The sequence below is a fragment of the Mobula hypostoma genome, chromosome 8, assembly GCF_963921235.1.
Source record: "Mobula hypostoma chromosome 8, sMobHyp1.1, whole genome shotgun sequence".
Lineage (NCBI taxonomy): Eukaryota > Metazoa > Chordata > Chondrichthyes > Myliobatiformes > Myliobatidae > Mobula > Mobula hypostoma.
The window spans coordinates 156,972,890-156,986,029 of NC_086104.1; the positions used below are offsets into that span (position 1 = coordinate 156,972,890).

At 44.4% G+C, this 13,140-nt stretch overlaps 1 protein-coding gene across 1 annotated transcript in view; it reads left to right on the forward strand.

The window, feature by feature from the left end:
* The window catches only part of LOC134351111 (bone morphogenetic protein 1-like), a 273,809-nt gene that overhangs the window by 74,655 nt on the left and 186,014 nt on the right, over positions 1-13,140 (forward strand). Inside the window, exon 2 of the mRNA XM_063057200.1 lies at positions 10,061-10,171. Within this exon, the coding sequence (XP_062913270.1) occupies positions 10,061-10,171 (111 nt within the window). The remainder of the gene's footprint in view (positions 1-10,060; positions 10,172-13,140) is intronic.

The window sequence follows — 13,140 nt, forward strand, 5'->3', positions numbered from 1 at the left end:
TTGCTGAAAATCTACAATTGAGCCATTTGTAAGTTGTGTTAATATATGAATGCAAATAAGGACATACACACAGTGGTGACTTTATTAGGAACTTACTGTGCCTAATAAAGTGGCCACTGAGTGTATGTTCATGGTCTTCTGCTGCTGTAGCCCGTCCACTTCAAGGTTTGACATATTGCACATACAGAGATGCTCTTCTATGTGCAACTGTTGCGACGTGGTTGTCTGAGTTACTGTCGCCTTCCTGTCAGTTTGAACCAGTCTGGTCATTCTCCTCTGACCTCTCTCATTAACAAGGTGTTTTTGCCCACAGAACTATTGCTCACTGGATGTTTACATTTTTTACACCATTCTCTGTAAACTCTAGAGACTGTTGTGTGTGAAAATCCCAGGAGATCAGCAACTTCTGAGAGACTCAAACCACCCTGTCTGGCACCAACACTCTAAGTCACTTACATCACATTTCTTCCCCATTCTGATGTTTGGTCTGAACAACAACTGAATCTCTTGACCAAGTCTGCATGCTTTTATGCATTGAGTTGCTGCCATATGATTGGCTGATTAGATATTTGCATTAACAAGCAGGTGTACAGATGTACCTAATGAAGTGGCCACTGAGTACAGTTCACACAGAGAGTATCTCCCTACCCCTTCTGTGACAAAATACAGAATTCTTGCTAAAAAGCACATGAAAAGTTCAATATAGTTTTTAATGGCCAGTACATTCTGTTTAATCCACAGTGCAGATTTGTGCTGGAGACCACAGCATGTACTCCCCTTTGATAAAGATCTTGGGTTCCTTTTGTATTTGCAGAATTACAGAGGAACAATTTCACAGTCTGCGGTATAGAGGTTTGAAAAGTATTCATTTTTTGTTGTTGCCTGCAGCAATCTGCAATGCACAGTCTCTGTTACATGGCCAAGTGATTATATGTTCTGATTTAATTTTCTTCATTTTCCTTAAAATGTGAGACTGAGTACGTAAAGATTTAAAAAGTTGAACTCATTCCAACGTGTGCAGGCTGAAGACTTCATCAAGTCTATTTTGCACACTGCAGTGGGTGTGACTGTTCGATATTTAGGCACTGTCCTTGTGGGAGTCTGTCTTCCATGGATGCTGTGTCTGCAGTTGGTAAATGTCTTTGTCCTTGCTCCTTTTGTCATTTGTTCAGTGCTCAATGGTTCCATTTGATATCAGAGAATGTATACAGTATACAACCTGAAATCCTTCCGCTCCGCAGACATCCACCAAACAGAAGTAAAACCGCAAAGAATGAAAGACAGATAGACGTTAGGGCCCCAGTGCCCCCCTCCCCTCCCATGCGCAAGTAGCAGCAGTAGAATCAACCCTCCCCCTCCCCCTCCCTCACCGGCATTCAGCCCCCCACCACCCGTTACGTAAAGAATGGCAAGCCCCTCAAAGACACCATCAGCGAGTGTCCATCACAGGCCTCTGTTCACCCCAACAGTTTGACGTGCCAGAGGCACTCTGGCTCTCGCTCCTGAACGAGCTAGAGAGAGCTTTCGCTCCTGCCATGTGTATGGACACACATACAGGTCTCTTCCCCCCTTCCCTCCTTCCCCCCTCTCCCCTACTCCCCTACCCCCATCCCCCCCGTATGTAATTCTGATTTCTGATTCTGTATATGTGTGCTTTCCTCTGCAGATAGAAAATAGAACATTACAACAGAGTACAGGCCCTTCAGACCATGATGTAATGTCAACATTTTAGCCTACCCGATCTCCATTTTTCTATCATCCGTGTGCCTAAGAGTTTCTTAAACTCAGCAGCGCAGGTGGAGAATGCCAGCTCGATTTCATCATTTGGATCAGCACATGGATAGTGGGGGTATGGAGGGTTATGGTCCCAGTGCAGGTCGATGGGAGTAGGCAGTTTAAAAGGCTCAGCATGGACTAGATGGGCTGAAGGGCCTGTTTCTGTGCCATACTTTTCTGTGACTCTAAATGTTCTTAATACATCAGCCTCAATAGGGTTAAAGGAACACAAGCTTGATTTTGTATCACACACAAAATGCTGGAGGAAATCTGCAGGTCCGACAGCATCTATGGAGAGGAATAAACAGTCTTGCTTTTGTATTGTGTATCGGGAGCAGAGAAAGCTGTAAAAATACAAAAAAAAGAGGCTGTTAGTTAAATCAGGCTTGGGTCATGTGAAACCTGTAACAGCGGCTTCCGAAAGTCTCCATATATCAAATGAACTGAAACCTTACTCTGTGGGAAAGGTGGGACAAGTTCCACACACCTACAACAATAATTCAGAGACCTAACAAGGGAAGAGAGCCCACTGTTTGTAGAGTTACTATCTGAGCTGTCCCTACAGAATCCACTGCTTGTTCTGTCCCAATGCAAAGAAGGGTACTGTCTCCCATCACTTTAGCCAAAGTAATCATTCCAGGTTGCCAGGATTTAACACTCTTCCCTCTTCTGCTACTGGATTAAAAAAAGATTACTGTCCATTACGCCGATGGCATTTAGGACAGCAATGAAGGCCCTTCATCTCTGGTGGCAGCTTCCTCTCGGAGCTACTGGGAAACAAAGAGTATAATTAGACTTGGTGGCAATGCAAATATAAATTTATCAAGGTAAATTACTTTCATAATAATTACTCCAATCTCCGGCGAGTATTCAACCACATTATAGAACATAACAGCGCAGTACGGGTCTTTCCGCCCCCAATGTTATGCCAACTTTTAACCTGCTCTGAGATCAATATAACATTTCCCTCCCAGATAGCTCACCATTTTCCATCAACCATGTGCATATCAGGAGTTCCTTAAGTGTCCCTAATGCATTACCTCTACAACCATCCACCCACCGCTCTTCTTCAAATTTTACCTCTGACATCCCCTCTCCCCCCATACTTCTCTCCAATCATCTTAAAATTATGCCCCCTCATATTAGCCATCTCTGACCTGGTAAAGGGTCTCTGGCTGCCCATTTGATCATCTTGTACACCTCTGTCAAGTTACCTCTCATCCTCCTCCACTCCAAAGGGAAAAGCCCAAGCAACACACACAAAACGCTGGAGGAACTCAGCAGGCCAGGCAGCATCTATGGAAAAAAGTACAGTCGATGTTACAGCCTGCTGAGTTCCTCGGATTTCTGACATCTGCAGTTTTTCTCTTGTTTGTGGGAAGAGCCCGAGCTCGTTCAAACTATCCTTCCAAAACTTGCTCTCTAATCTCGGCAGCATCCTGGTAAATCTCCTCTGCACCACATTCTTCCTATAATGAGGCGACCAGATCTGAACACAATATTCCACGCGTGGTCTGACTAGAGCTTTAAAGAGCTGCAACATTATCTCGCGGCCCTTGAACTCAATCCCCCAACTAATGATGGCCAACACACCATACGCCTTCTGAAGAGCCCTATCAACTTGTGTGGATGCAAAACAACACATTTTACTGTATGTTTCGAGGTTTTGATGTACAAACGTACATGCAACAAACAAAACTAATCTTTAACTGGACATCCAGCGACAAACAGCCACTAATTATGATTTCTAAAGCACATCATAATGCCAAACTGAAGAGAAGACCATCTCTGTAACAATTTCCCACTTCCTACTAAGTCCCATTGTTTCTTTGTGAGATTTAAATTATTCTGGAATTAGAATAGTTGATCTTGCACATTGGGCGTTAGTTTCAGCTGCCTCCAATCCACTGCACCCTTTTGTTCAGCAGTTTCATTCTATCTGGTCTGTTAATTGCACCACTTGCTCATGTATAACTTTTTCTCTCGAGTGGCCAGGAAGCTTCTATTGGTTTTTTGGGAGCATCTTGCTCGTTTCTCACCATCCGTCATGGCACTGTCTCAAAGATAAGCAATCAATTTTATTCACCATGTTCAGTACTGTGCAAAAATCCTAAGGCACGTGTATAGAGCTCGGGTGCCTAAGGCTTTGCACAGTACTGTAGTAATCTTACTGTACTGCTGCAGCAAAAATAAACAAATTTCATGACATGTGAGGGACAATAAGCCTGTTTCTGATGTGGGTCTCTGTTGTGGACTGAGAGTGGGAAGGGGGCAGGGAGAGGGGAACTTGTTGTTGAGCCCACTAGGGGATCGGCTGTACTGGATTGGGTATTGTGTAATGAACCGGAGGTGATTGGAGAGATTGAGGTGAAGGAACCCTTAGGAGGCAGTGATCATAACATGATTGAGTTCACTGTGAAATTAGAAAAAGAGAAGCCGAAATCTGATGTGTCAGTATTTCAGTGGAGTAAAGGAAATTACAGTGGCATGAGAGAGAAACTGGCCAAAGTTGACTGGAAAGAGACACTGGTGGGAAAGACAGCAGAGCAGCAGTGGCTGGAGTTTACGCAAGAAATGAGGAATGTGCAAGACAGGTATATTCCAAAAAAGAAGAAATTTTCGAGTGGAAAAAGGATGCAACCGTGGTTGACAAGAGAAGTCAAAGCCAAAGTTAAAGCAAAAGAGAGGGCATACAAGGAAGCAAAAATTAGTGGGAAGAGAGAGGATTGGGAAGTTTTTAAAACCTTACAAAAGGAAACCAAGAAAGTCATTAAGAGAGAAAAGATTAACTATGAAAGGAAGCTAGCAAATAATATCGAAGAGGATACTAAAAGCTTTTTCAAGTATATAAAGAGTAAAAGACCGGTGAGAGTAGATATAGGACCGATAGAAAATGATGCTGGAGAAATTGTTATGGGAGATGAGGAGATGGCAGAGGAACTGAACAAGTATTTTGCATCAGTCTTCACTGAGGAAGACAGCAGTATACCGGACACTCAAGGGTGGCAGGGAAAAGAAGTGTGTGCAGTCACAATTACGACAGAGAAAGTACTCAGGAAGCTGAATAGGCCAAAGGTAGATAAATCTCAAGGACCAGATGGAATGCACCTTCGTGTTCTGAAGGAAGTAGCTGTGGAGATTGCGGAGGCATTAGCGATGATCTTTCAAAAGTCGATAGATTCTGGCATGGTTCCGGAGGATTGCAAATGTCACTCTGCTATTTAAGAAGGGGGCAAGGAAGCAAAAAGGAAATTATAGACCTGTTAGCCTGACATCCGTGGTTGGGAAGTTGTTGGAGTCGATTGTCAAGGATGAGGTTACAGAGTACCTGGAGGCATATGACAAGATAGGCAGAACTCAGCATGGATTCCTTAAAGGAAAATCCTGCCTGACAAATCTATTACAATTTTTTGAGGAAACTACCAGTAGGCTAGACAAGGGAGATGCAGTGGATGTTGTATATTTGGATTTTCAGAAGGCCTTTGACAAGGTGCCACACATGAGGCTGCTTAGCAAGATAAGAGCCCACGGAATTACGGGAAAGTTACATACGTGGATAGAGCGTTGGCTGATTGGCAGGAAACAGAGAGTGAGAATAAAGGAATCCTATTCTGGTTGGCTGCCGGTTACCAGTGGTGTTCCGCAGGGATCAGTGTTGGGGCCGCTTCTTTTTACATTGTACATCAACGATTTAGATTGTGGAATAGATGGCTTTGTGGCTAAGTTTGCTGATGATACGAAGATAGGTGGAGGGGCCAGTAGTGCTGAGGAAACGGAAAGTCTGCAGAGAGACTTGGATAGATTGGAAGAATGGGCAGAGAAATGGCAAATGAAGTACAATGTTGGAAAGTGTATGGTTATGCACTTTGGCAGAAAAAATAAATGGGCAGACTATTATTTAAATGGGGAAAGAATTCAAAGTTCTGAGATGCATCGGGACTTGGGAGTCCTCGTACGGGATACCCTTAAAGTTAACCTCCAGGTTGAGTCAATAGTGAAGAAGGCGAATGCAATGTTGGCATTCATTTCTAGAGGAATAGAGTATAGGAGCAGGGATGTGATGTTGAGGCTCTATAAGGCGCTGGTGAGACCTCACTTGGAGTACTGTGGGCAGTTTTGGTCTCCTTATTTAAGAAAGGATGTGCTGATGTTGGAGAGGGTACAGAGAAGATTCACTAGAATGATTCCGGGAATGAGAGGGTTAACATATGAGGAATGTTTGTCCGCTCTTGGACTGTATTCCTTGGAGTTTAGAAGAATGAGGGGAGACCTCAGAGAAACATTTCGAATGTTAAAAGGCATGGACAGAGTGGATGTGGCAAAGTTGTTTCCCATGATGGGGGAGTCTAGTACGAGAGGGCATGACTTCAGGATTGAAGGGCGCCCTTTCAGAACAGAAATGCGAAGAAATTTTTTTAGTCAGAGGGTGGTGAATCTATGGAATTTGTTGCCATGGGCGGCAGTAGAGGCCAAGTCATTGGGTGTATTTAAGGCAGAGATTGATAGGTATCTGAGCAGCCAGGGCATCAAAGGTTATGGTGAGAAGGCGGGGGAATGGGACTAAATAGGAGAAAATGGATCAGCTCATGATAAAATGGTGGAGCAGACTCGATGGGCTGAATGGCCTACTTCTGCTCTTTTGTCTTATGGTCTTATGGAAACATTTGGGAAAAGGGGAGGGAGAGGGGAATGCCAGAGAGACATTCTGTAATGATCAATAAACCAATTGTTTGGAATGAAAGGACCTTGCCTGGTGTCTCAGGACTGGGTGTGTCTGCACCTGCGCCACCCCCCACCCCTGACACTCCTTCTCTTCCACCTGTCCACACCCCTCCCGCGGTGCTCCACCTCACCATTCCCAACACCTTTGCTCCTGCAAGATTTACAAACTTGCTCTCTGCTCCATGTTGACGGCTACAGTACTGTGCAAAAGTCTCAGGCAGCCACCTATATCTGTGCGTCAAAGAGTTTTGCACAGTATTCTGCCAGTGATATTAAACCTGACTCGGATTCTCATTTGAATTCCTTCATCTCAGACTGTGCAAAAATAAAAACACAGCACCAGTGCACCAGCATTTACCCTTAATCAGAATTGTTGAACGTGGCTAAGAAATGTTGTCTCTGAAATAACTGGCAGCCTAAAGGGATCAGTCAAATAAAATTAGAGAAACTAGATGTTAAACTCTCCAGCATCTGTAAAATATTAGTAGTGGTTGGGGTAATACAAAACTTAAAGCTTTTCCAAACTTGTGAAGTGAGGTCCTGCGGTGGGAGTCAGAATTACAGCCACTAGCTCTTATCCACACTTCAGAGTCTGGACGTGGCCATTCGGCCCCTTGGTCTTCTCCTATCTCATTGGATCATGGCTGAGCCGATCCACGACGGTTATCTTCCCGACTCCGCCTCGCTCTGATTAATCTATCATACACAAGTTTTTCCCGGGACAAGGAGTTGTGAAGGGATATGGGAATTCCCGGTACTGCCTGTAAGGAATTTGTGCGTTCTCCCACATCGATAGAAGTTTGTCGAAGTTTTAGGTGTCATGCCGAACCTCTGCACCCTCCTGAAGAAGTAAAGGTGCTGCGGTGCTTCGTCTGCATTGCACTTACGTGCTGAGTCCAGGACAGGGTGTCTGAAATAGTAACTTCGAGGAATTTAAAGTTGCTAACCCCCTCCACTTTTGATCCTCTGATGAAGAATGGCTCATGGATCTCTGGTCTCTCTGTACTGAAGTTTGCAATCAGTTCCTTGGTTGTTCCTAATAGAACTAATGTAATATTGTAACATTATTTTCTTTCTCGTATTCCTACTGTTTATTCTGACTGTCAGTACTTTGCTTGCAGAGTGTATTGATTCTAAACTCATCTTGCTGACTTCCTCACATAACTGTATTTTCTGTCTCCAATAATCATTCTGCTAAATCCTGACCGTAGCCAATTCAATTATTGCTTCCAGATTGAGCTCTGCCTTCCTACAAAATTTCCACTCTTAACATACAAAAAAAGACAGAGGCCCATCTTTGCAACTGGAAGTGAGTCAGGTTCGTGCAGGAGGTTCAGAGTAAATTTATTATCAAAGTACATACAGTCATCACACACAACCTTGAGATTCATTTGATTGTGGGTAAACTCATTAAAGCTATAGAATAATAACCATAACAGAATCAATGAAAGACCACCCAAGCAGGTCGTTCAACCAGTGTGCAAAAGATTACAAGCTGTGAGGTGGTCATTATGAGAATTTCTGAGAGAGAATTCCAAACCATGGGATTATGGTACACGGAGAGCATTCTAACTGGCTGAATCACTGTCTAGTGTGGGGGTGGGCTACTGCACAGGATCGAAGAAAGCTGCTGAGAGTTGTAAACTTAGTCAGCTCCATCATGAGCACTAGCCTCTGTAGTACCCAGGACATCTTCAAGGAGAGTTGCCTCAGAAAGGATTGTATCCATCATTAAAGACCCCCAGTACCCAGGATGTGCCCTCTTCTCATTGCTGCCATCAGGAAACGAGGTACAGGAGCCTGAAGGCACACCCTCAATAATTCAGAAACAGCTTCTTCCCATCTGCCATCTGATTTGTAAATGGACATTGAACCTGACTACGCAACCACGAGGAAATCTGCAGATGCTGGAAATTCAAGCAACACACATCAAATTTGCTGGTGAACGCAGCAGGTCAGGCAGCATCTCTAGGAAGAGGTACAGTCGACATTTCAGGCCGAGACCCTTCGTCCTGACGAAGGGTCTCAGCCCGAAACGTGGACTGTACCTCTTCCTAGAGATTGAACCTGCCTATTTTTTAAATTTAAAAATGCAAACAACATCCTAGAGATGCTGCCTGGCCTGCTGCGTTCACCAGCAACTTTGATGTGTGTTACTTGTTAAATTTTTAGTTTTGCATTATTTATTTATTTTATCTATTTAATATATATACTTACTGTAATTAACAGTTTTTTTCTCTATTATTATGTATTGCACTGTACTGCTGCCACAAAACAACAAATTTCATGACATATGCCGGTGGAATTAAACCTGATTCTGATAATGATGGCGTATGGACAAGAGGTTCCTCCAGTTGATAAAATTCGGCAGAGAGTTTGACACAAGCTGCAAAGCTGAAAGGCATTGTGAAGTTCCAGAGTGAAAAAGTGATTTATAAGTAAGAATGAGGACCTGATTTGACCTCTGTTCACCTTCTACATTAATCGTACCTGAGCTGAGTGAAAGATGGCTGATACAATTACTGTATAGAGAATGTATTGGTTTATCATTGTCATATGTACTGAGGTACAACCACCCAGGACATGCTCTCTTCTCACGGCTGCCAATGGTAAGAAGCCACAGGAGCCTCAGGACCCACAAGAATCAGGTTCAGAAACAGTTACTACCCCCTCAGCCACCAGGCTCTTGAACCAAGGAGGATAAACTTCACTTGCCTCATCATTGAAATGTTCCCACAACCTTGTTTTTTTCAAGGAGTATTCATCTCATGTTTTCGATATTTGTCACTTATTTATTATTATTATTATTATTTTCTCCTTTTGTACTTGCAGTTTCTTGCCTTCTGCACTGTGAATGCCCTCTCTGGGTGGTCTTTTATTGATCCTGTTCAGGTTATTGTTCTCTAGATTTATTGAGTATGCCCACAAGGAAATGAGTCTCAGGGTTGTATATGTACTTTGAAACTACAGTGAACTGTATCTGTTCATACAGATCAAATAATTCAGGCAGCATGGTAGCATAGAGGTCAACATGACATTAATACAGTGCCTGTGACACCGGGTCACTTTCCACCGCTGTAACGAGATCATACGCTCTTCCTGGGACACCGGGTCATTTCCCGCCACTGTAACGAGATCATACGCTCTTCCTGGGACACCGGGTCATTTCCCGCCGCTGTAGCGAGATCATACGCTCTTCCTGTGACACCGGGTCATTTCCCACCGCTGTAACGGGATCATACGCTCTTCCTGGGACACCGGGTGCTGCAGAATTGGAGAAACAATGAACTCGCTCACTGAGTGTTGGGTCTGAAGGTTGTAACTGTATGGGTGGTGCGTGGCCCGCTGTTGGCTCAGCTTATGGTTGTACGTGAGTAGATGATGCCAGGATCTGTTGTAAGTACAAACTGAACATTTAGTTTGGCAAATGAACGTTAATGGCCTTGATCTTGTGATTTTTTTTCCCTCCAATGTGACTGTAAATGCAGTCCAGCAGTCACACTAACTGTTGCCAGAGCCTTGCCTGCTCTAATGTAGTTTCCATTGTCCTTTCTCTTTGCAGCTGCCTTTCTCGGGGATATTGCACTGGATGAAGATGATCTGAAATCATTCAAGATCGACAGGATTGTAGATTTAAACAATCATAAAATCCAAACGCTTGGTCATTCCTCAGGTACCTTCCCCTCCATTTGAACTGTTGAAACCATTGGATGCTTGATTTTAATGTCAATACATGTACATGTCAATATCCAAAAAACACATGTGGTGTTGGTTTGCTGCTATTAAAAAGTGCATTCAGAGTTCAAATAAAATCTACACTCAATGACAGCTTTATTACGTACCTTCCGAAACTAGTAACCACTGAGTATATGTTCATGGCAGTTCACTGCTGTAGCCTGACTCCTTCAAGGTTCGATGTGTTGTGTGTTCAGAGATGCTCTTCTGCACAGAGCTGTTGTAATATGTGGTCATTTGAGTTACTGTCGTCCTCCTGTCAGCTTGAACCAGTCTGGCCATTCTCCTCTGACCTCTCTCATTAACGAGGTGTTTTCACCCATAGAAGTGTCACTCACTGGATTTTTTTTTTGTCGTCGTTCACACCATTCTCTGTAAATTCTAGAGCAGGGGTTCCCAACCTTTTTTATGCCAATGAGCCTGACCATTAACTGAGGGGTCTGTGGACCCCGGGTTGGAAGCCACTGCTCTAGAGGCTGTTGTGTGTGAGAACTCCAGGAGATCAGCAACTTCTGAGATGCGGAAACCACTCTATCTGACACCAACAATCATTCCATAGTCAAAGTCACTTAGATCATATTTCTTCCCCATTCTGACATTTGGTTTGAATAGCAACTGAACCTCTTGATCATGTCTGCATCCTTTTATTCTTTGAGTTGCTGCCATGTGATTGGCTGATTAGATACTTGTATTAATGAGCAGGCATTCAGGTGTGGCCACTGTTTGAACAAAATCCCTGTGGTGTTGGTTTATCGCTGGTTGAAAATGCACTGAAGAAGTGTTAACCCTTTCATGTTTGGTAGGGTGAAGGTAAGCTGCATGTACGTGCGTGTATGTGATGGTGATTTTCCTTCCTGCAGGTTTTTATGACTCAATGAAAGTCTAAGTCAAAGTAAATTTCTTTTCAAACTACATACAGGACTGTACAAAGGTCTAAGGTACACATGTATAGCTAGGGTGTCTAAGACTCTTGCACTGTCTTGTGTCGTCAACGTGTGTTTGTAAATTTGGTAGGAGCAAAGGATGCTGGGAATAGTGAGGGTGGCGTGCTGGGGGAGGGGTTTGGGACAGCTGAAAGAGAAGGAGGTGCCAGGGGTGGGGGTTGGCATGGGTGCAGATACCCAGCCCTGGGACACCTAGCAAGATAATTTGATTCCAGACAATTGGTTTATTAATCATTATAGAATGTCTCTCTGGTGTTTCCTGCTCCCTCCCCTCTTCCCAACCATGACTCCCCTCTCCCTGCCCCCTTCCCACTCTCAGTCCACAATAGAGACCCATATCAGAATCAGGTTTATCATCACTCACACGTCATGATTTTCTTTTGCGGCAGCTGTAGAATGCAGTACATAAAATTATAGTACAGTGCAAAAGTCTTGGGCACCCTAGGTATAGATATGTGTGTGAGACTTTGCACAGTACTGTCTATGTCAGCATACTCTACCTTGAGATTCATTTTTTTGCAGGCTTCACAGGAAAATAAAGAAACTCAATAGAATTTATATAAACACTGTACATAAACTAACAGACTGAGAAATAACCAATCTGCAAAAGATGACGCACAAATTTTGGAAATAAAGGGATTCCAAAATAACCCTGAGAACATGACTTGTCGAGTCCTTGAAAGTGAGTCTGTAGGTTGTGGACAACACACATCAAAGTTGCTGGTGAACGCAGCAGGCCAGGCAGCATCTCTAGGAAGAGTTTCAGTCGATGTTTCGGGCCGAGACCCTTCGTCAGGACTAACTGAAGGAAGAGTTAGTAAGAGATTTGAAAGTGGGAGGGGGAGGGGGAGATGCAAAATGATAGAAGAAGACAGGAGGGGGAGGGATGGAGCCAAGAGCTGGACAGGTGATAGGCAAAAGGGGATACGAGAGGATCATGGGACAGGAGGCCTAGGGAGAAAGACAAGGGGGGGGGGAACCCAGAGGATGGGCAAGGAGTATATTCAGAGGGACAGAGGGAGAAAAAGGAAAGTGAGAGAAAGAATGTGTGTATAAAAATAAATAATGGATGGGGTACTAGGGGGAGGTGGGGCACTAGCAGAAGTTAGAGAAGTCAATGTTCATGCCATCAGGTTGGAGGCTACCCAGACGGAATATAAGATGTTGTTCCTCCAACCTGAGTGTGGCTTCATCTTTAAAGTAGAGGAGGCCGTGGATGGACATGTCAGAATGGGAATGGGACGTGGAATTAAAATGTGTGGCCACTGGGAGATCCTGCTTTCTCTGGCGGACAGAGCGTAGGTGTTCAGCAAAGCGGTCTCCCAGTCTGCGTCAGGTCTCACCAATATATAGAAGGCCACATCGGGAGCACCAGACGCAGTCTATCACCCCAGCCGACTCACAGGTGAAGTGTCGCCTCACCTGGAAGGACTGTCTGGGGCCCTGAATGGTGGTAAGGGAGGAAGTGTAAGGGCATGTGTAGCACTTGTTCCGCTTACACGGATAAGTGCCAGGAGGGAGATCAATGGGGAGGGATGGAGGGGACGAATGGACAAGGGAGTCGCGTAGGGAGCGATCCCTGCGGAAAGCAGAGAGGGGGGGAGGGAAAGATGTGCTTAGTGGTGGGATCCCGTTGGAGGTGGCGGAAGTTGCGGAGAATAATATGTTGGTTGTGGAGTCAGTTCATCGTTGAGGTGGGTGAAGTTGTCCACACTGGTTCAGGAGCCTGATGGTTGAAGGTTAATTAATATCCTTGAGCCTCGTGGTGTGGGATGTAAGGTTCACGTACCTTGTTCCAGATGGCAGTAGCGAGAGAAGAGCATGGCCTGGATGGGGGGTGTCATCCAGGCTGAGCAACAACTCTTCCATGCTTGGTTAGGTAAGCTGAATGGATGTGACACTGGTGCAAGTGATTTTCTTCTATAGCTTAGTGAACCACTTCAGGCTGCTGGATCTTTGGTGT